This window comes from Corythoichthys intestinalis, chromosome 2, assembly GCF_030265065.1.
Source record: "Corythoichthys intestinalis isolate RoL2023-P3 chromosome 2, ASM3026506v1, whole genome shotgun sequence".
In the NCBI taxonomy this organism is placed as follows: Eukaryota; Metazoa; Chordata; class Actinopteri; order Syngnathiformes; family Syngnathidae; genus Corythoichthys; species Corythoichthys intestinalis.
In genome coordinates, this window is record NC_080396.1 from 72,026,333 (window position 1) to 72,053,904 (window position 27,572).

The 27,572-nt window shown below is 38.7% G+C and overlaps 1 protein-coding gene across 2 annotated transcripts; it reads right to left on the reverse strand.

Annotated features, from left to right (window-relative positions):
• Positions 1 to 27,301, reverse strand: mrpl39 (mitochondrial ribosomal protein L39). 2 transcript variants are annotated; one of them, XM_057830138.1, is made up of 10 exons: positions 27,159 to 27,301; positions 21,350 to 21,562; positions 19,253 to 19,395; positions 18,325 to 18,424; positions 13,514 to 13,581; positions 11,329 to 11,441; positions 11,200 to 11,265; positions 8,495 to 8,648; positions 8,352 to 8,399; positions 1 to 164 (listed from the first exon to the last, which is right to left on the reverse strand). In XM_057830138.1, exons 1-10 carry the CDS (start codon positions 27,184 to 27,186, stop codon positions 90 to 92), a joined length of 1,008 nt encoding a protein of 335 aa, XP_057686121.1. In that variant the 5' UTR covers positions 27,187 to 27,301; the 3' UTR covers positions 1 to 89. The 2 variants fall into 2 exon arrangements, with proteins under 2 accessions (XP_057686121.1, XP_057686120.1); XM_057830137.1 differs by lacking the exon at positions 27,159 to 27,301 and adding an exon at positions 26,243 to 26,408 and having other exon boundaries at positions 2 to 164.
• Positions 27,302 to 27,572: the final 271 nt, after the last annotated feature.

Consider the following 27,572-nt stretch of genomic DNA (forward strand, 5'->3'; position numbering starts at 1 on the left):
GAAGAAAGCGAAATTGGTTGTCCAAGTTGTTTTGTTACTTTTATTGTTCAAATGATACATGTTGTGCACTTGTGGACAGAATTGCAGGGTTACGAGCTGGTCGGATGTAGAGTTGAATCAGCGACAGCGGGCGGAGTCAATTCTTCAAGGGGCGGTACTTCCACCTGTGGGTTGAAAATGACAACAAAAAAAACTGCAGTTTGACTTTAAATATTGGAATTGGTTAAAAAAGCTTTTTTTTGGGTCACTTTATGTTGGTTTGAGGAGAAAATGGGTCATTTCCATCTAATTTGGGGTCACTTCCTGTTGATTTTTTGGGGTCAATGACCACCCAAAGAGATCTTTTTGTGAGTGACTTCCTGGTCAGTTTTTTTCTTGCTCTTTTCTCGTTAACTCGCAGACTGCTATTGATGTCAATGGATTGGACGTCTAGTGCTGTCCACGGTACTGAAAGATGAGCATTTACGGCAAATTATTCCGGTTGAAATGAACTGGGCGTTCATTGTTGTCAACGGCAGGCAATGAGTAAATTTCGAGGCAATTTCCGGTCATTTTCTATTAATTTTGGGTCCTTTTCTGTCACTTGCTTTTGTTTCTGGGTCACTAAATGTTGATTTTTGGGCAATTTTGGGTCACAGGCTGTTGATTTCAGGACTTTTCCTGTTGATTTGGAGCCAATTGTTAATTTTAGTTTATATTTAATTTATTTTTGGGTCACTTCTGGGACATTTTGGGGCAGTCCCTCTCTATATATCTTGGAGCATATCCTGTTGATTTTAGAGCATTTTGGGTCACATTCTTTTATTAAAGGATACTTACAGGCAGTGTTGTTAATAACGGCGTTAGAGTATAACGGTGTTACTAACGGCATTTTTTCCAGTAGTGAGTAATCTAATTAATTACTTTTCTCATCTTTGCAACGCCCTTACCGTTACTGAGGATGTAAAGGTGTGCGTTACTACATTGGTTGAATGATGCAAGAAATGCGATGTTAGGTTGCTCCAATAATACCTGACTGTAGCCGATAACCTACAAACTATGCCCACATGATGTTACGGTAGATAACGCATGTATAGAGAACCAGATGCGAAATGATAGACTCGCCTGTGTTAGTAAACAGCCGCCATCTGAAAGCAGTAGACTTCTCAGGAAGGCTCTGTTGTAGAGAACCTTCCTAGTGAACCTAAGTACACTGCTTGCCAAAAGTATTGGCACCTCTGCAATTCTGTCAGATAATGCTCAATTCCTCCTAGAAAATGACTGCAATTACCGCACTGGCCCGAATAGAAGACGGCCCTTGAAATGAAAAAACACATAAGAGAAAAAATTAAATCATTATCATTTTACTGGTTTGGCCCACATAAGGCTGTAAGTTGTTTCAGCTAATATACGTTTGTGTATGCATTTGTAATTAAGTTTACAGCTACAGTTTGTGGAGTTACGTGTGAGCGATTTGCTATGAGAATTGTAAATATGTTAGCATTCGTAGCATTTAAGATAGCAGACGTTTGTGATGCAAATTAGGTTAATTTAAGCTACTAAATTTACATGAGCGATTTACTAAGAAAATTGTAAATATGTTAGCATTCAGGCTAGCGGACTTTTTTGTTAGGCAAATTAGGCTAATTTATTAAATTTACACAGTGATCAGACTAGATGCACGTTTGAGCAGCAATTGTTTTGTGTCAAGTGTTTACTGTTAAAATGTGTATCGTTTTGAACATTAGTACCATAAGTAACATAAGTACTGAAAGATGAGCATTTATGGCAAATTCTTTCATTTGAAATGAATTTTGGCGTCTATTGTTGTCAAAGGCGGCAATGAGTAATTTTTGAGGCATTTCTGGGTCCCTTTCTAACATTTGCTTTTGCTTCTGGGTCAATAAATGTAGATTTTTGGGCAATTTTGGGTTACAGTCTATTGATTTCACTGACATTTCCTGTTGATTTTTGGTCACTTCTGGGACATTTTGGGGCATTCCTGGGTTCTTCCTATATATCTTAGAGCATTTCCTGTTGATTTTAAAGCATTTTGGGCCGCCTTCTTTTTTTCAAAGGTACTTACAGGTCACTTCCTGTTGATTTTAGGTCACATTAAGCATATTTTGGATCAATCCAGGGTCACTTCCTGTTCATTTTTGTAACTTTCTGTTCATTTTTGGCCACTTTGTATTGATTTTTAGGAAATTAAGGTCACATTCTGTTATTTTAGCTTCAATTCAGTCATTTTTAGACATTTTCAGGTCACGTCCTGTTGATTTTTGGTCATTTCCCGTTGGAAATTTAAAAAAAAAAAAAATTAAAAAAAACTTTTTTCAGTTCACCAATGTATAGTTTTTTGGGTTATAGTGTTCCTACAATTATATATGCAGCGGTATTTGGCGTACTTCTTGATCGCGCAGGATTAGCATGGAGAGCTGGCGCTCTGTTTTATGGCTTCGCCAGCTTGCAATGTTATCGTGTCCTTTTTGTCCCACGGTGTCACTAGCGGTGCTAGCGCTATAAAATGTTAATGGCATCATGACGTTTTATGAGTTAGCGATATGTCATTTTTGAAGATTGATTCCAGGTGTCTTGACTCATTCACTGCCATTGACGGCGACAGATATCCAATCAATTTTGACTGGGAGAGCTCTATCAAAAAGGTCGCAAAGTCAAGGCCAACAAAGGTGGTATTTGGTATTTATTGCCAAAAATGAATGGTTCCACTATTTTTGTTTTTAAATAACATCGCATTCATTTCCAAAGACAAATCTTTTCAACTCAGTAGCCACAAAAAATGTATTGGGTTTTCATTCATTTTGGCCTAAAGACAACAATATTAAGTAACCCAAAATCAACAGGGATTGACGTTTTTTCCCCCCAAAATCAACAGGAAGTAACCCAAAATGAAAAAAAAAAGTTTTCGTGAAAATCAACAGGAAATAAAGAGGAAGTGTCCCAAATCCAACAGGAAATGACACAGAAATGCCAAAAATCATTAGGAAGTGACCCACAAAAAATCTCATCTGCAGTCATTTATTTTGACCTAAAAATATCACTAGGAAGTGATCCCCGCCCACCATTCATCAGGAAGTGACCTAAAATAAACAGAAGGTAACCAGTAATTGCCCCAAAACCAATTTAAAATTTACTTGACCCAAAATCAACTGGAGATTATCAGGAATATCACTGAAATCAGCAAGAAGGGACCCAAAATGATCTAAAAATCATAAAGAAGTGTCAAAAACCCACCAGGAAATGGCTAAAAATATACAGGAAGTGACCCAAAATGTTAAAGAATTAAAAATGGCTACAAAATTGACATAAAGAGGAAGTAACCCAAAATCAATTGAAAGGTCGGAACCAGTAATTGCCTAGAAAATCAAAAGGAAGTGACATTATTTCTTCAAAATCAACCCAAGGTGCCTTAAAATCAACAGGAAGTGACCCCAAATCAACAGGACGTGACCTGGAAATGCCTCAAAATCAACCAGAAGTGACCGAAAATCAACTGCAAGGGACCTTGTTGCAAAAACAACAGAAAGTGATGTAGAAATTCCTCGAAATCAACAGGAAGTGACTTTGAAATGCCTCAAAATCAACAGGAAGTGACTAAAAATCAACTGCGTTTCGTAATTGCCTAAAAATAAGAAAATGAACTCAATACAACTATAACGGGAAGTGATCTGGAAATGCCTTAATCAACAGGAAGTGACCCAAAAGTCAACTAGAAGTGAACTGTAATTGCCTCAAAATGAACAGAAAGTGACCCAAAATCAACAGGAAGTGACCTGGAAATGCCTCAAAATCAATAGGAGGTGTCCCAAAAACACGTGTGACCAGTAATTGCCTCAAAATTAACAGGAACTGACCTGTACTTTCCTCAAAATCAGCACGAAGTGACCTGGAAATGCCTTAGAATCAACAGGAAATGTTCCAAAATCAACAGGAGGTAACCTTTAATTGCCTCGAAATGAACAGGAAGTGACTCAGAAATCAACTGGGAGGGATTTTGTAGTTGCCTCAAAATCCACAGAAAGTGACCCGAATCAGCAGAAAGTGACCTAGTAAAACCTCATAATCAACAGGAAGTGACACAAAATCAACTGCAAATGAACTGTAATTGCCACAAAATCAACAGAATGTCGTAAGGAAATGCCTCAAAACATACAGGAAAGGTCACAACAACAAGTGTGACCCATAATTGCCCCAAAATTAAAACGGAAGTCACCTGTAATTGCCTCAAAATCAACTGGAAGGGACTCAAAATCAACAGGAAGTGACACGAAATTTCCTTAAAATCAAAAGAAAGTGACCTGCAAATGCCTAAAAATCAACAAGAACTGACCCAAAATCAGTCGAAAGTAACCTGGAAATGCCTCAAAATGAACAGGAAGGGTCCCAAAAACGAGCGTGACCTGTAATTGCCTCAAAATCAACAGTGACCTGCAATTGCCTCACAACAAACAAGAAGGCTACGTTCATACTGCAGGTCTTAATACACGAATCCAATTTTTTCGTGTTTTTCCGACTCAAGTGAGGCATGAACTTGACGGTCTGAATGGGACAAGTCACACAGAAGTGGACCATTTCAAATCTGATCTGGGTCACTTTCGTATGTGGTTTAAATCCCATCTGGGCCACATTTTTTCAGAATTTCGCGCGGTCTGAACTGGCAAGTCTCCCAAATCGGAATTCATGCATCAATTACGTTATCAAAGAGCCATCATCAAAGAACGAGAGAGACGGCGCGCTACAGTAGCGGTGCAGGTGTCCGTTAGCGCCTAGCTTGCCTTGAACACGGCTTTTTGGGGAAGAGTCGGGCTTGGCAACAGTGATAAAAAATAAAAATGGGTTGAGGATAAGCCTGAGAAGGATCGGTTTTCTCTCTGCTCTATATGAACAATATTTCAAGATTACTTACACGGCCAAACTGGGCAAACTGCCCGTATGTGTGTGTGACATGCACGGACAGTGCATGCATGCTATCGATCCACAGAAACTTTGAATATAAGCCTAAACGGGGATTATTTATGTCTGTCATCTGTGTCCTCTTTTTGGAAATCAAAATATGATCGCCCTGGAATGACGGATGATAGCCAGCATGTGTAGTCATTTGCTTTGATGCTTCTGCGCATGCGGGTTCTTTTTGCTCAGCACGTGTTGGAATGCGAATCAATGCGCATGCGTAATACTTGAACGGTCTCAATGGACAAAGGCTGTCTGAACGGGCGCGCCACAAAAACAGATATGACAAAAAAATCGGATTTGTGCATTAAGTCCTGCGGTATGAACCTAGCCAAAGTGACCTGGAAATGCCTGAAAATCAACAGGAAGGGTCCCAAAAACGAGTGTGACCTGTAATTGCCTCAATATCAACTGCAAGTGACTTGTAATTGCCTGAAAAACAACAAGTAGTATATTGGCCCGAATGTAAGACGTTTTTTTTTGCATTGAAATAAGACTGAAAAAGAGGGGGTCGTCTTATATTTACGGTCTAGACATTATACCCATTCACGACGCTAGATGGCACCAGATATCATTGAAGCGATGTTCTGTCATGACAGATTTCAGCTACTCTCAAGTTTAACCAGTTTGCATTATTTGATTGCAATGTTTTTCCTTATTAAGATTTGTTTCAAGACTACAGTTACAGTTAGACTTCACTTTGATGGTTAATGCAGTTATTGCGATTTTGTTGTTTTATCACAAAAGATTGGTTTATTTACATTTCAAAAACCAGAAGCCATTCATTTACGAATGTGATTGCACTTTAGTTTACATATTTAAATGTTCAGATATTAAGATGTGAATGACGCAAAATAAGATGCTTTTTCTCCCAAATATATTGTTATAATCATTTGTTTCGGATGTACTGTAATTATTTTCTGTATAAAAATTAATTTGGTGTTCAAAAAGTCTTTTTTTCAAACTTGAGTCTGGAAAATGAGGGGGTCGTCTTATAATCAGGGCCGTCTTATATTCAGGCCAATACGGTAGTTACCTGTAATTGCCTCAAAATCAAAAGTGACCTGTAATTGCCTCAAAATCAACTGGAAGGGGCCCAAAATCCACAGGAAGTGACCTGGAAATGCCTCGAAATCAACAAGAAATGACCTGAAGTTGCCTCAAAATCAACAAGAAGTGACCTGTAATTGCCTCACAATAAACAGGAAGTGACCCAAAATCAACAGGAAGTGACCCGTAATTGCCTCGAAATCAACAGTGACCTGTAATTGCCTCACAATAAACAGGAAAGTACAGAAAATACAGGAAGTGACCCAAGATGAACTTGAAGTGACAAGGAAATGCCCAAAATCAACAGGAAGGAACCCAAAATCAACAGGAAGTGACCTGGAAATGCCTCAAAATCAACAAGAAAGGACCTGAAATTGCCTCAAAATCAACAGTGATCTGTAATTGCCTCACAATAAACAGGTAGTGACCCAAAATCAACAAGAAGTGACCCGTAATTGCCTCAAAATCAACAGTGACCTGTAATTGCCTCACAATAAACAAATGCCTCAAAATATAAAAGAAATGACCTGTAATTGCCTCAAAATCAAACAACAGAAAGTGACCCAAAATTAACTTGAAGTGACAAGGAAATGCCCAAAATCAACAGGAAGGAACCCAAAATCAACAGGAAGTGACCTGAAAATGCCTCAAAATCAACAAGAAATGACCTGAAATTGCCTCAAAATCAACAGTGACCTGTAATTGCCTCACAATAAACAGGAAGTGACTCAAAATCATCAGGAAGTGACCAAAAATCAACAAGAAGTGACCCAAAATCAACAGGAAATGACCCAAAATCAACAGGAAGTGACCCGTAATTGCCTTAAAATCAACAAGAAATGACCTGAAATTGCCTCAAAATCAACAGTGACTTGTAATTGCCTCACAATAAACAGGAAGTGACTCAAAATCATCAGGAAGTGACCAAACATCAACAGGAAGTGACCCGTAATTGCCTCAAAATCGACAGTGACCTGTAATTGCCTCACAATAAACAGGAAATTACAGAAAATCAACAGGAAGTGACCCAAAATGAACTTGAAGTGACAAGGAAATGCCCAAAATCAACAGTGACCTGTAATTGCCTCACAATAAACAGGAAGTGACTAAAAATCATCAGGAAGTGACCCAAAATCAACAAGAAGTGACCCGTAATTGCCTCAAAATCAACAGTGACCTGTAATTGCCTCACAATAAACAGGGAATTAAACAAAATCAACAGGAAGTGACCCAAAATGAACTTGAAGTGACAAGGAAATGCCCAAAATCAACAGGAAGGAACCCAAAATCAACAGGAAGGGACCCAAAATCAACAGGAAGGGACCTGGAAATGCCTCAAAATCAACAAGAAATGCCCCGAAATTGCCTCAAAATCAACAGTGACCTGTAATTGCCTCACAATAAACAGGAAGTGACTCAAAATCATCAGGAAGTGACCCAAAATCAACAAAAAGAGACCCACAATCAACAAGAAGTGACCTGAAATCAACAGTAAGTGACCCGTAATTGCTTAAAATCAACAGTGACCTGTAATTGCCTCACAATAAACAAGAAATGCCTCAAAATAAAAAAGAAATGACCTGTAATTGCCTCAAAATCAATCTGAAGCGACCCAAAATCAATAGGAAGTGACCTAGAGTTTCCTCAAAGCCAAAAGAAAACGCCTCCAAGTCCCCCTCGAAAGCATTCCCACGCAATTTCCCCAGATTCCGCATTTTCTACATTACTTTTGGTATTTCTCCAACCCCATACATTTGTCTTTAACAAAGGCGCAGTCAATTCCCCGAATAACAACGGCGCCGCGAAAAGAAAATGTAGGCCGCGCAGCATTGTATGTTATCGGCTGCCAAATCGAGCGCGCCTATTAATGAGTCGTCCCTTTCCCAGTCAGCGAACGCCAGCGGAATATTCTGCCTAGACGGCTCCATCCAAATTTAACTCTGTCTTGTTTAAACAGCAAGAATTTATGCATCTTTGGCGCTTCAGTCGCAATCGACTCGCGTCGCCGCGTGGAGCGATTTAAAAATAGTTCCTTCCTCGCTCTGTTTGATGTCAACTTCAGACGTGAGCGGTTTGTCCTCGGCGGGAAGGATGAGAGTCCTTTCGCGGTTTACGCCAGAAACAAACCTAAAGCTGTCGAAAATTTTAAAAATGGCAATTTTGAACCCTAACCTCTAGCTACGGTGCGAAATCTGGAGTGACGAGGGGGCATCCGGCTGGTTGGAATTAGAACAAGCGGTCATTTGGACTAGCATCAAGGAGCTAGCGCCGCGTCGTTACTAGCGGATCTGCCTGAGCTGGCGGCTAGGCGTTAGCTTTGATGTTCGTCTCTGTTGGATGTTTGTTCTCACCGGTTTCCCTGCCCGCCGCCGCAGTCTCCTCCATACCGTGTGGTGGACCTGCGGGGGGAAAAAAGACAACGTGACTGCAAGGCACATGGAGACGCTCACGTGGGCGATAGTCAGCTCGAAAACGCAGAATAACCATGTTTTACCTCCAGTTGGGAAGGCAGCGAGAGGCCCTGAGCGCGGCGGCGAAGGCCCCAGGGCCCTCCGCCCAGGCTGTGGATTGCAGTCACCTCATACTGGTAGCACAGGCCTGTTCTGGCCACCAGGGGGCCCCCGCTCAAAAGAACGTGGTCGCCGCATCTAGGAAGCGTTGACAAAGAGAGAATTCATTCAACGGCTATGCATTAGCCAAAATGCTAACTGCATTCATATGAAACCCATTCATGATGTGAATTGAGTTTATCACTAGTAGACGTCCAATCTGTTTGACGTGGGAGGGTGGCAGCGAATCTGTTTGACGTGGCAAACGGATTGGACATCTATGGCAGCCAATGAGTTCATTTGGGGGCATTTCAGGTCATTTGCTGTTTTTTCAGTCACTTCCATTTGATTTTGGGGCATTTTTGGGTCACTTCCTGTTGATTTTGGGACATGTACAGATCACTTCCTGTTGATTTAGGCTTACCAAACAGAAGGTGACCCAGGAATGTCTCATCCCCCCTAGATTGGACGTCGAGCACTATCAAGAGCATCTACTGAGGTAAAAAAATGTTCCTCTGGCCAAGATGCACCCTTCCACCATTTAGTTTGCCATTAATAGACATCCAATCTAGTGTTGCAACGATTAATCGATTGGCTCGAGTACATGTGTTATGTTGCTGCTTGAGTATTTAGTGTTTTATTAAAGTGGCGTTGTAATGGTTTGTTTTGAAAGTGTTTGCGTTTAGTTTTATTGATTTGCATGGATACACTGCTCTCTAGTGGCTACAGTAATTAAGATAACTGATTTCACATGGCTGAATCTAGCTGCTCCCTGTTAAGGCCAAAATAAGGTTGTAAGTTTTTGTTTGAGCTAATATACTTTTTGTGCATTTGTAATTTAGTTTACAGGTATACAGTGATCCCTCATTTTTCACGGTTAATGAGGACCAGAACCCGCCGCAATAACTGAAAAACCGCGACGTAGCGCACCCCCCCCCTAATTTTTTTTGTTGTGTTTGTATTCAATGTATTTATTCAGATTTAGCATTGGGAAGAAATATGTTTTTTCACTTTTTTTCCTCAAATTTAAAAAAATATGTATATATTTTTATGTTTTTCAAGCACTTCAAAAATAATAATGATAAGATTTAAAAATGTTACTTTCCCACCACATTATTTTTAAACAAGAATAAAGTAGTAGTAGAAAAATACTTGGCTATATTAAATGCTTCACTGAGTGAGTACTCAAATCTGCTCAGAGCTGCTCACTAACACACAATGAGTTGCCACAGCAACTGCTTAACAAGTTAAACGATGCGCATCTAAAGTTTGTGACTATGGCAAGGTCAAACACATTCATCTGTCAATCATCGTTAACTTTAAGTAAACTACTCCAGTGCACGTGCACTCCCTGTGTTTGCATGTAAGTTTTATTGATTTGGGTGGATACACAACAGTGAATATGACATTACTCATCTAACATGGCTGGATTCAGCTGCTCCCTGTTAAGACCAGCATAAGGTTGTAAATTTTTGTTTGAGCTAATATGATTGTTTATGCATTCGCAATTTAGTTTAGCGGTATATTAGCAGTTTTTTGTGGCAATATGTGTTTGAACGATTTGTTAAGAGCATCATAAAAACAAAGTTAGCATTTTGTAGCATTTAAGCTAGCGAACCATTGCTATGCTAGCTAGCCAATTGCTCTTTTGTTGTACTTCGATCGTCATTAATTAATTTTTTTTATACCGTTTGAGGCTAAACTCATTTTAATTTATTATTTTTAAAAGCAGTGTTCCTGTGAATTAATAGTGTAGTTCTATATAATTTGAAAAAACACTCGGAAATTTTATTTTGTGTTCGCATTTAATGCTCTTTTGAAAGTGCAACTTAGCAAGTCTTTGTTTTACATCTCCTAAAATGTATTGTGCAACACAATAAATGTTCCTAATCAGATTACTCGATTATTCTAACTAACGAATTGATAGATTAATGAATTACTTAAATAATTGATAGCTGCAGCCCTACTTTTTTCTAATTGAATTACTCGAGTTAATTAATTGTTGCAGCAGTAGGAAGAATTATTTGTTTTGTTTTCATAAAAATGTGGTATCAGTAGAGGGTCAGTATCAGCCAATTCCACCTAGTGGTATTGGTGCAACACTACTCAGCATGCATTGTTATACAGCAGGGGTCCCCAAACAACGGCCTGCGGGCCGGTCACTTTTGATCCGGCCCCCTGAACATTTTTTTTTTTTTTTACTTGTGTTATTTATTTCCTGGCTTTTTCTGTGAAGAACCCAGAGAGGGTTATTTGTTTATTATCTATTTAATTAATAGTGTTATTATATTATATTATATCATATTATATTATTTTATTTACTTTTGCTCCGTGAAGAATCCAGAAAGGGTTATTTGTGGCTTTCTGAAAAACAATACATTTTTACATTAAGGCACTACTGCAATCGTCACACTTTTTCTGTTACAAACTGACCCCGGCCCCTCATCAGAGAAGGGAAGAGTCATGTGGCCCTCACAGGAAAATGTTTGGGGACCCCTGTTATACAGTGATCCCTCCTTTTTCGCAGTTAATGGGGACCCTAAAAACTGGTTTTTTGTTTGAATTGAAAAAAAAAAAAAAGCGTGATGGACTGAGGGTGCAAAGTTTGAAGCGCGAATTAGCGAGGGATCAGTATACACGAAAAAGTCACCTGTAAAGCGTCACTGTTCCTTTTGGATTCTGTGCGGCCTTCTGCTCCACCGCTTCCTGTTGACACCTGAGACATAACTGATTAAATGACATCAAAAGTTATAAAAAAAAAAAATACTGCTGTTTCTACCTGCTGTGTGAGAAGACCTCAAGTGCAACAGAAGGGTCCACCTCCAGATGTTCCCAAGGTAAGTCCTGAAAGATGAGCTGCTGGGCTCCTCTGGACAGAGAGCGTAATGACTCCTAGAGGATAAAACAAGCGCGTCAGGTCTGAAAGTTACAATCCTTTGAGAGAAAATATACAGTATATATGTATTCGTATTCCGTACAACCGTAATTTTGGACTATAAATCGTTTTTTTTTTCATCGTTTGGGGATGCGACTTATACTCCAGAACAACTTATATGTGGATTTTTTTTTAAAAGGTACCACGGATAGAAAGGCATGGAATTCGAAAAAGATAACGTTAGCATGAGTTATAATAATTTGATATTAAAACCTCTTTTAATGTTTTCGTATTAATAAAACCCGCGTTTCCCGTGCAATAGACGAGCGCGTATATCACAGGACCATCTTTCCACTACGTTACGTTAGAGTCATGGTTTTCCTTATAAAACAAAGTGCAACCCACATGCGTTGTCTGTCTGTGCGTTAAAACCTGAAAGGGAAACAACTGAAAAGAAAGTGTGGCTGGCTTGACCACGGAATGAGAAAACGCGGCTCACTTCTGACAGCAAGCAGACAACAATAAGATAGGGATTGCGTTAAAGGATTTATTAAACAAAAAAAACAAAAAAAAAACCACGCGATCGCAAAAAGGGAAACACAAAAATGCTCGGTGACGGTAGGTCGGGATCAATAAAACTAGAAAACAAAGTCTGACAAATGAAATAAAAAACAAGGCAATGATGCAACTAGCAGTGAAGGGGTATACAAACTGTCAAATGGCAGCAAGTCAATATCTCAGCAAGCCACCTAGGATCGGTTTAAAGACACTGCTGATGAGCTGAAATTGAAGACAGGTACGACGTTTGGAACTCATCCCATAGCTCTGTAACAAAACAATCTGACCACCAGGAGAATGTGACAAAATCATGCCAGTCATCATACTAGCTTCGCTTGCTAGCTAGCACAGGTATTCTACCAGTCCAGCCAAACCGCATCATCATCCCCAGCTTCATCGCGCATGTAAAACATGGTGCCCTCCATAGATCAAAACATGTACTAAATATAATAGATTTTTAAATCAATGGCAATAACATACTGTATATGTTTCTAATAACATAGCCTACAAGTCTTTAAGTCCGAGGTTCCCTTTAATGTGACGACCAGACCAAAATGACATGTTGTTTCTATATTGTGGCGCTCGCGAAACAATTAGCACTTTAATATTGTGAGCAGAATAACAGGCTTCCCTCCACATCCAAAAATATTGACAAATAATGGTTGGTCATGAACTGAAAAGTCATGGTGTCAAAACATGACCGAAATGATCACATAACAAACTAAATAGCATAATTAGCAAGCAGTGTTGTTTTGGTCAATGACGATAACTAAAATATTTCGTCAATAAACATTTTTTTTCATGACCATGACGAGACGATAACGTTTCCTCCAAAGTGTGTATTATCACCAAGTTGCCGTTGTCCTTGTAGACGCTACAATATGCGCTGGCCTGTCAATGTTCATTTAAAATAGTCGGAAACATTATTCTTTACTTTTGAAATCTATATATTTGTAATTTTACAGAGGGAAAAAAAAACATTTTTAGTAAATGTTGACTAAAATTAGACAAAATTATTCTTGAGTTTTCGTCAACAAAAACTAGACGAAGACAAACACATTTTGAGATGTCTAAAATCTATGACTAAGACATGCAAGTATTATCGTCCAAAAAACAAAAATCAAAAGGGTTGCCAAAAAAAAAAAAAAAAAAACACTGCCAGCAAGTCATGAAACAACTGTAACAGTAATTGAAGAAATAATCATAAGATTGCTATACTACCTTTATAACGACACATAACATTATTTACATCCCGAGTGCAGCAATGCATGCTGGGAGGCACGAGACAGTTCTTAATGGTCTGTTCCCGCATGTAAAAGTAAACTTTGCTACCCAAGTCACTCGCCATATTATTTTTAGTTGTTCTCAACATGAAAAATCTGTTCTTGGGGTTGAATTTAACCAAACAAATTACACCATGAAAATGTGATACACTGTGCTGCAGTTTTTTCTTCTCCATTATGATGCAATTTTTGACTTATGGGACTTAAGTCCAAAAAATACGGTGAAGGAATAATTGTAGGCGTCAAACCTCAGAGGGAGTCCAAGAGTCCAACTGAGAGTCCAGGACCAAGTCACAAATAAAAGCTCCTGAAGTAACTGAAGGGAATTTATTAGAAAAGAAAGAATTTTTAGAAAACTGATGGATGTAAGACAAAAGCTAGCATGATCAAATGAGAGTTGGAATTACTGTTGTCACGATACTCAAATTTTCAACTCTATATCAAAACAATAATCGATACAATTTTCGACACTATATAATTGGAAAACAAATTTAAATGTTGTTTTAGTGTTTCTGAGTTAAACAACTCTGTCAGCACCTACAGACCAATAATTTATTTGAACATTTCCAGTCTGGCTTTCGAGCTCATCATAGAACTGAATTTGCATTAGTCAAAGTAACTAACGACTTGTTACTAGCCGCTGACGATGGATTAGTCTCGATCCTGGTTCTGTTGGACCCGAGTGCAGCCTTTGACAAAATCGACCATAATATCTTATTGCAGAGACTAGAATGTGACATAGGCATTAGAGGAGCAGCCCTCTGCTGGTTTAAATCCATTGATCTAATAGGTACCAGTTTGTCAATGTAAACCAGCAATCATCACCGTATTCTAGAGTCAGTTATGGTGTGCCGCAAGGGTCAGTCTTCGGGCCCATCTGTTTCCGCTGTATATGCTTCCTTTAGGCAATATCATCAGAAAACATAGCATTAACTTTCATTGTTACACTGACGACACACAAATGTATTTATCAATTAAACCTGAGCAGATTAGGCAAGTGGATAAACTAAGCACCTGCGTCCGAGATATACTGTAAATACCTGGATGAGCACTAATTATCTTCTACTTAACCCTGAAAAGACAGAAGTCCTTATGATAGGCCCAAAAAGTGTGAGAGAGTCTTTAGCTGCCCAGATAGTCACTCTGGGCAATGTAAGTGTAGCCTCCCGCACCACAGTTAAAAACCTAGGAGTTCTATTTGACCCAGACTTATCATTTAAAGCTCATATTAAACAAACCTGCAGAACAGCCTTTTTTCACCTGCGCAACATAGCCAAAATTAGAAATATTTTGTCTAAAAACGATGCAGAAAAATTCACGCGTTCGTTACATCTAGATTGGATTACTGTAACTCCCTACTTTCAGCTTGTCCTAAAAGTTCTCCAAAAAGGTCTTCAGCTAGTCCAGAACGCAGCAGCAAGACTTCTAACAGGAACTAATAGAAGAGAGCACATCACCCCTGTGCTCCAGGCCCTTCACTGGCTTCTAGTCGAGTTTAGAATTCAATTTAAAATCCTCCTTCTTACATTTAAGACCATTAATGGTCTTATCTCACCGATGCTCTGGTTCCATACCGCCCCAACAGAACACTCCGTTCTCAGAATGCAGGTCTACTGGTAGTTCCCAGGGTTTTTAAAAGTACAGTAGGAGCTAGAGCCTTTAGCTACCAAGCTTCTGTTTTATGGAATCAGCTTCCAGCTAGCATTAAAGAAGTCGAGATAGTCTGTGCATTTAAGATTAGACTAAAAACGTTCATATTTGACAAAGCCTATGGTCAGGCTAGTTGAAATCGGACTAGACTCGTAGTTCAGTCTAAGCTGCACTAGAAGCTATAATGCTGGGGGAAGTACAGCCACTGAGACCTATCTCCTTTTTCTCACTCTACCTACAACTTGTCTTACTTTATTTCTATTTTCTAATTTTAATATCTAGTTGACTAGTCTCTTCATCACTAGTCACCCTGTGTCCCATTTCCCCCCTCCCCTCTGGGGAGGGGCTATTTTTCAGCCGCAGCCTCCTGACTATCCAGACCCCTGGATGGATGGATGGATGTCCTCGCCCCCCCCCCCCGTCTCATCTGGCTAGATGGACCTTCTCTAGTTCCCTTAATCTATTGCATCTTTACAAACTGTAACTCCGTCTGCTAATTCCAATTAGCAGTCCTGGTGCAGCTTGTCTATCCGTCCTGGGAGTGGATCTCTCCTGACTGTGGTTCTCCCCAAGGTTTCTCATTTTTTTCCCCAAAGAGTTTTGGGAGTTTTTCCTTGACGACATGGAGGGTCTAAGGATGGGGGATGCCCAGGACTTGAAGTTTATTTAATTCATCTGCTGTTTCTGACTGTGTATCATATTGCCTCTCCAAAGCCCTTTGAGACAACCTTGTTGTGATATAGGGCTATACAAATAAAATTGAATTGAATTTCTCAAATATGGTTCATTTTTGACCCAGATAAAAAATTCCCCAAAATCAACATTTCAGTGACATTTTGAGTAAATTTTTGATCATTTCCTGTTGATTTTAGGGCATTTCCAGGTCAATTCCTATTCATTGGTCATTTCCTATTGATTTTAAGGCATTCCCGAGTAACTTTTGTTTGTTTTGGGGCACTTCCAACACACTTGCTGACGATTTTGTGGCATACCCTGGTCCCTTCGAGCTAATTTTGGGACAATTCGAGGAATTTTATTATAAAAAATAATGACCACCAATGGAGAAACACTGAAAGAGTTAATAAAAAATAATTAAGTATTAGTATTAATTTAAGTATTGCTTTTAGGGGCAGACTGGCATACTGGGAATTTTCCCCGGCAGGCCGGTGTCAGGAAATAGGGTCGTAATTTCTAAAATAAGTAGGGTTTGGTGTCACTACACATGCGCAAATTGCGACCCTACGTATTTGACATGTACACAGGAATAATAAATATTGGGTGAAAAATAAGTAGGAATTGGTGGCTGCGGTCAAGTCAGCGGATTTTCATGTTCCTGTGGTCAAATGAGCTACCCTAAAATTGGCGCACTCGCCTAATCCAAGTATTACGGTAAATGCATTCCAACCGAGCGCCAAGGCAGTTGACTTTCGTGCGCTCGTGTTGTTCCCAACTCTTAAAAACACAGTCAAAACTCTAAAATATATAATGCCACCTTTGTCATCATTTAATAAAGGAAATAAAATCGCCTGATCTTAAAACTGCTCCATCTACATGTGTTATTAACACTGTCACGTCAGTACAATATTATGTGATTCCCCTTAGCAACGGGTCGTTTTAGTAAATGGTAGGTCAAAGTTCCCATTTTTGTGGCACTGCAAATCCACATGTCTGAATATATTCTGGCCAAGGTTGGTGAATATTAGTAGTAGACCTCTCTGACTACTTCCATACTCAAAACTATGCATTTTTGCTGAAAAATGAATTAAAAGTCCTACATGTATAATTTGATCAGGTAACAGTTCTCATTTTTGTGGTAGTGTAAATCCAGAATTTTGAATAAGCCCTGGCCAAGGCTGGACAATTTCAGTAGGGGACCTCTCTGACTGCTCACATACTCAAACTTTTACTTTTTTTCTGGACCATTACTTAGAAAAATGAAATAAATGTCCCACATGTGATCTTTGATCTGGTTACAGGTTAAAGTTTCTCATTTTTGCGGTACTGTAAATCCACAATTTTGAATAAATTCAGGCCAAGGTTGGTAAATATTAATAGAGGACCTCTCTAACTACGCACAAACTCAAAACTATATATTTTTTACTGTACCAACATTTAGAGAATTCACATTAAAAGTCCTACATCTGTACTTTGTTCAGGTTACAGTTCTCTAGGGGTTTACTCATGCTATTGTATAAGTTACCTGTTTGCATTAAAATCACTGCATGCATTATAATCACTACAGTTCTAAGGACAGGTAGGCCCCGGGTTACGAACGAGTTCTGTTCCTACACTGGCTACATAACGACGTAATTTCCGCATAAATCGGGATTAACCCCTTAAAAATTCAAAACACCTATTCAAAAAGTTCAAAAGTATTGGATTTTGTTTGATGGTGGAGGATACACTGCCCTCTGGTGGCAGCGTTGGGTCTGGCAGGACCACTTAGAGGAGCACTAAGAATTTTAACATAGATAAAAAATAGCTGCGCTCTGGTTTGGCCCACATAAGGCTGTAAGTTGCTTCAGCTAATATGTTTGTGTACGAATTTGTAATCAAGTTTAGAGCTACAGTTTGTGGGGTTATGTGTGAGCGATTTGCTATGAGAATTGTAAATATGTTAAAATTCGTAGCATTTAAGATAGCAGACATTTGTGATGCAAATTAGGGTAAGTAATTTAAGCTACTAAATTTACATATTGATGAGACTACATGGACATTTGAACGCCAATCGTTTTGTGTCGAGTGTTTTATTATTAAAATGCGTCTCCTTTTGAACAGACGTGTAAATATGTGTGTTACAGCTTTACAAACTGTCAAAAGAAATTAAAAAGCTTCAAAAAGCACAATTGTTTTGTTTGCTGTCTGTCAAGCTGAACAAGTTCACATTTAGTGAGGACAGAACAAGTCATGTTGATAAAGTAGATAAATAAGATACTGTGAGGTACAATTAGGTACTGTGCGACAAAAAAATAAATAAAAAGGCTGGCGACAAAATGGTGGACGAGACGGCGTCGTAAAGTCGAAACCGCATAAGTACTTCGTAACACGGGGACTACCTGTATTTACTGGAGGCCAATAACGGGTTATGGTTTACTATATGATTTTTGTCCAGAACAACATCAAAAGCTGTTTTTTTCATCAGGGTAATTGTACAGGTACTTGTGTTGCTGGCTGGATGACTTCCAACCCCGTCCATGAAGTGGGTCGGTCTTTCAATGACTCTTGGGCCACCCCCCTAACCCCAGTCTGCTCCTGAAATTTGCTATCATGTTGAAAATTTTAGTATCGTGAAAAAAGAAGTAGGTATAACATTGGAAAGCGGAGACAGTTTTGAAAAACGGGTAACTCTGACTCATTTTGCTGTGCAACTTCCCAAATATGAACGCTGAAACCATGAAGTTGCACTTACCTGGCACTTCCGGCGTGCTTAGCAACTCCACTGACAACTGGTCCTTAAACGCCGTCTCCAACACTTGACCGAGGAGCGCGGCGCAGGAACGCCAATAAGCCTAAAAATGAGGTCGAGAGTCCAATTCCACACTTTGAAGCTCAAATGTTGCTGCAGAATTTCATAGCACCTTTAAAATACAATTTAACTAGAGTTGCACGGATACAATTTATCGGGTCCCGATACCGGTTCTGCAACCCGACTGTGTGGCCAATACTGTACCGAAACCATATTTTCTGAAAACATAAAGGTGATCCCCCCCCCCCCCCCCCCCTCTTCATATAATATTACCGCATACTCACTTATCAAGCCTGGTACTCGTATTAAGTCTATAGTCAATACCATTACACCCCATTAATACATTAGCTTAGCTCATGTGCTAATTATTTATGCTAGCAGAGGACAAGTTTGCTAGCCTATTTCCAGTTTTCCCTCCTTCTAACAAAGCCAACATCTTCATAGACGCTAATGTCAATATCAGTGTTCATAAAACTTCAATTCCTGGCTAGTATTAGCGTGTAACATGTACATTTATCTGACGTTTAAAGTATAGGTGCACACGTCGAAAATATGACCGCTAAATGAGCACGTTAAACCACACTTAACAGAATAAAAACTCAGGCTATGAGGCTCAAAAACAAAACAAACAAAAAAAACATTTATTTTTCTTCTTCTTCTTCTGTGGCAACTGGCGGCCATCTTGGGAAGGGCAACCAGCTGTTGGAAACAAACTCAGAGTACATATCGCGCAGCATCAGCGCGTTTTTTTTCTTAGTCCTAGCCAATACCGATGTCTGCTTTTTAATGCCATATCTGGACCCCTTCCGATACTAATATCAGTGCAACACCAATTTCTCCTTTAGACCAAATCCTTCCATTCACAACTTACCTGGTTGACCAAAGTGGGATCGCTGTCTTTAAACGTGAGTAATGTGAGCGAGCAGGAGCGAGTAAGTGGCTTGTTGAGTGACCAAAGTTCTTCTCCGTCCACCAGGGCCAAAGCAGAGTTGGTCACATGATGTTCTGTTAGATCTTTAAGACACATGCAAGAGTCTTTTTTAACAGTCCGATATACGTGAAGAGACCCAATACGACATTGGAGTAGGCTGCGTGATTTGGAAAATAATCTGTCGCTATATGCGACAAGTGATTATGACTTTTAAGACTGCCTTTTATTAAGTTAGCATAATATCGTTAGCTCATCAGTTGCCATTGACAGCACTAGACATTGAATCTATTTTCAATGGGTGGGGCGAATGGACGCTCGGTCCCCCCAGTCCAAATGAACTGGACGTCTAAAGCCATCAATGGCCAGCAATGAGTTATCAAGGAAAATGCAAACATTTCTTTCATTACTATCAAGGGTGGTGGTCGTGCAAAAACAATACTTTCATTACTTTTGCAATCAAATATCAAATCCGGATACGTTTCAGTATAGATACTTTTGACTACCCAATACTAAATGACATCAATGTAGCGGGTCAACGGAAATTGGCTGCTATCTACAGGCCAAAATGTGCATTGCAGCAACAGGTCTATTTATGGCGATAATGACAGGCATTTAGAAAAATAGAAAGTTTTTATCATTTTTACACAGGACTACTTGGGAGTGGTGACTAGGGCTGCAGATAATGATTATTTTAGTAATAGATTAATCTATCAACTAGTTAGTTCGAATAATCGAGTAATCGGATTAGGAACTTTTAATGCCTTGCAGAATAAATTTCAGCAGAGGTAAAACAAAGGCTTGGCAAGATTGGACTCGCAAAAGAGCATAACATGTAAGTACAAAAATAATAGGGCTGCAGCTATCGAATATTTTAGCAGTCGATTAATCGATGGACTAGTTTGTTCAAATAATCGAGTAATCGGATAAGGAACATGAAAAATTACAATACCTGAGGCTGAGCTGAGCCTCAAACGGGATAAAAAAAATAATTAAAAATGAGGATCTATGTACAACAAAAGAACAATTGGCTAACTTACATAGAAAAAGTCCGCTAGCTTAAATGCTATTAAATGCTAATTTTTTTTTTTTAACAATACTCATAACAAATGGTTCAGACACATATTCCCACAAAAAAAACGGCTAAATATACCTATAAACTAAATTATGAATGCATTAAAAAACATTACCTCAAACAAAAACTTAGCTTACGTTGGTCTTAACAGGAAGCAGTTGGATTCAGCTATGTGAAAAGAGGCAGACCAGAGGGCAGTGTATCCGCTCTAATCAGCAAAACTAAATGCAAACACTTTCAAAACAAACCATTACAACGCCACTTTATTTAAACGAATACTCGAAGCAACAAAATTTAATTTGAATATTTTTTTTTTTAAATCGAATACTCGAGTTAATCGATTAATCGTTGCAGCACTACAAAATAAAATTCCCAAGTGTTTCTTCAAACTATACAGAATTGCACTACAAACTATACAGAATTGCACTATTGTTTAAAAATAAATCAAAATACCGGACCTTAGCCTCAAACGGTATAAAAAAAAGAAAAATAATAAATGAGGATCTAAGTCCAACAAAAGAACAACTGACTAACTTGCATAGTAACAGTCCGTTAGCTTAAATGCTATAAAATGCTAACAATTGTTTACAATACCATTAACAAACTGTTCAACCAAATATTCCCACAAAAAATAGCTAAATATACCTTTAAACTAAATTACGAATGTATTTAAAAAAAAAAAAAAAAAAACATTAGCTCAAACAAAAATGTAGCTTATGTTGGTCTTAACAGGCAGCAGCTGGATTCAGCCATGTTAAATGAGTTATTTCATATTCACTGTTGCCACTAGGGAGCAGTGTATCCACCCGAATCAATAAAACTAAATGCAAAGACTTTCAAAGCAAACTATTACAACGCTACGCCTAATTAAACAAATACTCGAAGCAGCGAAATTTGATTCAAAGCCTTTTTCTACTTGAGTTAATAGATTAATGGTTGCAGCAATAGTGGTGACTATGACTCACGTCTAGCACAGCTATGTGGCGTGGACATTCCTTTGTTCATGATGAGCAGAGTACCATCCAGGCCCGGGCCTTGCATGGACACCTCGATCTTCTCCACGCGGGGGTACAGAGCCCGCTGCCTGGCCTGTTCTCTGGAGAAGACGGCATTGCGGTGGCTAAGAGCTTCCACGCGCGCTGCTGCAGCCGCTGATGGCACGGCGGTTGACCTCAAACCTGTGGAGATGTGAAGATTGACAGGCGACAGAATGAATTCCTATGAAGTGAAGAAGCGTGTGCAGGCAGGCTGGAACGGGTGTAGAAAAGTGTAAGGTGTTATGTGTGATAGAAGGGTTTCAGCTAAAATGAAAGGAAAGGTTTATATAACTGTTGATGTTGTATGGTCTAGAGAGCGCACCACTGAGGAAACGACAGGAGGTAGAGCTGGATGTGACAGAGATGAAGATGCAGAGGTTCTCTTTGGGAGTGACCAGGGTGGATAGGATCAGGAAGAAGCATATCAGAGGGACAGCGCATGTTAGAGGACTCGACAACTAATGGCGTACCGCACTCATGCTATTTTTAGACTGGGACGTCGCATCGTAAAGCGGAAGTCAAGCCGAAGTGGGACATTATAGACCCGCCCTCGCATAGAAACGATGTTATTTGTTCTATTTTTCTCCGATAATCTTTCAAAAACGAACATGCCGATCACACATGGCTTTTTTTGGAACTTGTAGGAATGACTCTAGACATTACGTCATATGAAGGATGTTTTCTTCATGCATTTCCCGAAACCAAAGACTCGGGAGGAAAAAATGTGAAGACTGAATCAACTTGCGCGGACTTTAACGCCAGCTCGGCGAATCCATTCACATTTCATATGCAGTAAACATTTTGTTTGGTTGGCGTGGTCTTTCAAAGGAAAAAGAGGTAAGCCATTTTTATATTTTTTACTTATTTTTTAGCGTGACGTTGTGCCGTACTGCTTCTGTCTGACAATGAATGACCTGAAAAGAATTACAATGGTATCTGACTGCCACTGTTACAGTTTCTGTTGTAAAAAAAAAAAAAACTTTAGTAAGAGGGAAGTGTAAATAAATTATAGAATTAAGATTTGTTATCAATGAAAAAATTAAAAGTGTTCGTTGGCTGTCACTGAGTAGCATTTACGATCGGTACACAAAATATCAATTACCCCCAAGAATGGTCAGAGACGTAGGACAACCAGAGGATATAACATACAGGGTGACCCAAAAAAAAGTTTACACTGCCATAATACAACTTAAATGCCATGTTTATTCAGCTTAGAATTAGAATTTAATCACAAATTATACATTATTGTAAAGAACATGTACAGTACACTCTATTTTTCAATGTGTCCTCCCTTAAGTGTCACAACAGCCTCCAGGCGCCTGCGGAACGCTTCTTTCTGTAGGATGCTGTCATCTTTTCCCAAGATCTAACAATGGACCTCTCCAAGGCTGCCACAGAAGTTTGTGGCTTCTTACAGGCACTGTCCTCCACATTTGCCCATATGCTATATAATCCAGGGGATTGAGATCTGGACTCTGGGTGGCCACATATCACCTTGTCAATCAACTTTTTGGTCCCCACAGATCGGGCACTTCCAGACCCAGGTTTTCGTGAGGCTGTTCCAGTATCTTTCAGCTTCTTTTTAACTTTGTAGACTGCACATCTGGATATTCTCAGATTTGCTGCAATCTCAGTAGGTGTCAGACCGGCACGCAGCAATTCAGGTACAGCTAAAGTTTTCTTCATTTTCAGCAGAAGCACAGGAATTGTAGAGACAAGACATTACCAGCCGCATTGAGTGACCTTAATGAATCACTTAAGCATGACAACCTATTTAGATATGTTTCAATGGCTTTTAAACAAGCAGTCAACTGAGTGTAAACTTTTTTTGGGTCACCCTGTATAGGAAAGACGGGGCTAGTGGTAAAGGATAGCTTGTTCAAAACAGGAGAATGTCATTGTCAGTCGCGTAAGAAAAAGGTGTCGATAAAAAAGCTAAGGCTATGCTAAGGTCGGCTCGTTTTTTTCGTCTTTTTCGGCCCTCGACACTCAAGCCATCACTTTAACTGAACATGTTTATGTACTTCCACATCTTTGCATATTTTTAATTTTTAAAAAAAAGGGGTGAAAACATTCGAACAATATTTCATCCATTCATTCATTTTCCAAGCCGCTTACCCCGGGTCCCAACAATATTATAAGTTAATTGTTTAAAAAAAAAAGTTTTAAAAAAATTACAGGGTGAGCGAAAAGTAGGGTTACAGTTACAGTGTCGCAAATAAGTATTTAGTCAACCACTGATTGTTCAAGTTCTCCCACTTGAAAATATTAGTGAGGCCTGTAATTGTCAACATGGGTAAACCTTAGCCATGAGAGACAGAATGTGGAAAAAAAAAAAAACAGAAAATCACATTGTTTGATTTTTAAAGAATTTATTTGCAAATCATAGTGGGAAATAAGTATTTGGTCAATACCAAAAGTTCATCTCAATACTTTGTTATGTACCCTTTGTTGGCAATAACAGAGGGCAAACGTTTTCTGTAACTCTTCACAAGCTTTTCACACACTGTTGCTGGTATTTTGGCCCATTCTTCCGTGCAGATCTCCTCTAAAGCAGTGTTGTTTTGGGGCTGTTGTTGGGCAACACGGACTTTCAACTCCCTCCACAGATTTTCTATGGGGTTGAGATCTATTGACTGGCTAGGCCACTCCAGGACCTTGAAATGATTCTTACGAAGCCACTCCTTTGTTGCCCTGGCTGTGTGTTTGGGATCATTGTCATGCTGAAAGACCCAGCCACTTCTCATCTTTAATGCCCTTGCTGATGGAAGGAGATTTTCACACAAAATCTCTCAATACATGACCCCATTCATTCTTTCCTTTACACAGATCAGTCGTCCTGGTCCCCTTGCAGAAAAACAGCCCCAAAGCATGATGTTTCCACCCCCATGCTTCACAGTGGGTATGGTGTTCTTGGATGCAATTCAGTATTCTTTCTCCTCCAAACACGAGAACCTGTGTTTCTACCAAAAACTTCTCTTTTGGTTTCATCTGACCATAACACATTCTCCCAGTCCTCTTCTGGATCATCCAAATGCTCTCTAGCGAATCGCAGACGGGCCTGGACGTGTACTGGCTTCAGCAGAGGGACACGTCTGGCAGTGCAGGATTTGAGTCCCTGGCGGCGCATTGTGTTACTGATAGTAGCCTTTGTTACTGTGGTCCCAGCTCTCTGTAGGTCATTCACTAGGTCCCCCCCGTGTGGTTCTGGGATTTTTGCTCACCGTTCTTGTTATCATTTTGACACCACGGGGTGAGATCTTGCATGGAGCCCCAGATCAAGGGAGATGATCTTGTCTTGTATGTCTTCCATTTTCTAATAATTGCTCCCACAGTTGATTTCTTTACACCTAGCGTTTTACCTATTGCTGAATCCGTCTTACCAGCCTGGTGCACGTCTACAATTTTATCTCTGGTGTCCTTCGACAGCTTTTTGGTCTTGGCCATAGTGGAGTTTGGAGTGTGACTGACTGAAATTGTGGACAGGTGTCTTTTATACCGATAATGAGTTAAAACAGGTGCCATTAATACAGGTAACGAGTGGAGCCTTGTTAGACCTAGTTAGAAGAAGTTAGACCTCTTTGACGGCCAGAAATCTTGCTTGTTTGTAGGTGACCAAATACTTATTTTCCACTCTAATTTAGAAATAAATTCTTTAAAAATCAAACTATGTGATTTTCTGTCCCCCCCACACACACACACATTCTGTCTCTCATGGTTGAGGTTTACCCATGTTGACAATTACAGGCCTCTCTACTCTTTTCGAGTAGGAGAACTTGCACGATTGGTGGTTGACTGAATACTTATTTGCCCCACTGTATCACGTTACATTTATTAGACATTTAGACTATTTTTGTGTGTGTGTGTGTGTGTGTGTGTGTGTGTATATATATATATATATATATATATATCTCACATTATAGCCACATAATAGACTAATATTTAATCTCAAATTCTCCAAACGTCCATTTTGATAATTTATATCAAAAAACGTGATTATTAAATTGAAACAGATAATGACGAAACTGTAACCTTTCATTTGGTCCACTCTGTATAAATTATTTTTTAAACCACTATTTAAAAAGAAAATACTATATTAAAAAAGGAACAAACAGTAACATTTCCATTAAAATAATGTAATTAAATATATTAAAATAAAATTCAATACAAATAAAAAAATTGTTAATATTGTAAATTAAGTTACTGGCTTCCAGTGGCAGTAGACAAAAATTAACTGGTTTGACGTTGACCTCACTGTAAATTTCCCAAATTAACACTTAAAACACTGAAATTAAGGGAACAGATGAACAACCTTCTTACTGTAAAACGGCTTTATTGTTATTTCATAAATTAATATTGACATTGACGGCGATTAACGTCTAATCTATTTGAACAGGGTGGGCTAGTAGCAAATTAGTTTTTATTAAATAAATGAAAAGGAGGGGGCGAAAACACTGGAAATATTCTCGTTTAATACACAATTACATGTAGCCTATGTGTAATTTTCGGCTTCAGTTGTCCAAAGTTTTGACAACACTAGTACGCGTTCATTCATCGTAAACTATTAGCTTTAAAAAATAATATATATATATATATATATATATATTTTTTTTTTAAGCCAATATCCGGGATTTTTTATACGTTACCATAGTATTATCTACACCAAAGTGCAAGATGGAGTTTTGGAAATTGTGCTATCGATAAATTAATTTTGAATATATTTATTTGAAACTGTTTTGGCGTGGTTTCACGTCTTTCCATCAACGTGAGTTGTTAGCTGTCATGCTAGCTACGTATCATTAACAGGAGTTTGCTACTTACGGCGTTGGAGGTGCCGACATGCTGCCTTCATTAACATCAGGAAGAATTTTTGACGATGACACCATAAAAAAAAAAAATCTAATCTGTTGAATTCATATTGAAGGACGCCGTGCTAGCTTCTTGTGCATCAATATTTGCTCCGGTGAGAAGCTAAATCCCAAGATTTTTGTTCCGCTTTACCCACAGTTTCAATTGTGACCATTGAACGTCGCTGTTGTCTCTGATTTTCTCGGTTACGTAAATGAATCACTATGAAATCTAGTCAAGGGGTGTGAAAATCATTTTGATTTAAAAAAAAAAAAAATGGATATGGCTTCCTTTGGAGGACCCTATGAATATTTACCTCATCACCACCAATGGCAAGTAAATTAGGGCTGCCAGGATTATTTGACTTATCGTTTAGCAAATAACTAAAAAAAAAAAAAAAAAAACGTCTACAGACGTCAATGACCACAAAGAACAATAATAATAACAACAACAATAATAAAAAAATATATATATTTCCCATTGTCTCTTTTAAATATGGTGGGAAACATGTAATATGCACTTTTTTCAATTTAAAAAGAAAAAACGTAAATATTCTCTTATACATTAATTTATTATATCTTTTATCTGCGCAAATATATAATTGAAAAATTTATTATCAAGCAAATCCTCATCTGTTTTGATGAGAATTTTATGATCACCATTTTTATTTCCCTTTAAGCACAAATTAAAAGGTGGGAAACAGTTATTCTGAGCCGCCAGTTTCACATACCCTGATCGTTTAAATTGTTTTCACATTGAAAACGATGTTTTGTGCCAAAAATGCTGGCGTTTTCAGGCCCAAAAGCAGCGGTGAGTGTTGAAACAAATGGCTGCGGAGAAGGAACACAACATAAATCGTCCATATCACAAATCATAGAGGAAGGCCTGCCTGTTTTCACGATGAAAATGCGAGACATTTGGAGTTTGGAAAAAGAAGCGTGCTTCCAACTTAGGAAATGATATCCAGACGGAAACTATGTGCTCCGTTTTATCACAGTCTTTGCTGTTTACGGCCTCAAAGGACTGACGATCACATGCACAGCTTTAGGCTTCAACTCAATGGCTGCCATTAACAGCGATAGACATCCAAAATTGTGTTGATGGAGGCTGGCCGTGATCAGATGACAAATAAATCGGCTATAATTTAAAACCACCTAAAAGACAAAAAAAAAAAAAAAATTCTCTGTATTTTTCCATACAAACAAGAATATATACTGTATGTATATATATATATATATATATATATATATACACTTTTTTATTATTAAAAAAAGAATGAATAATAATATAGAATAAATTTATT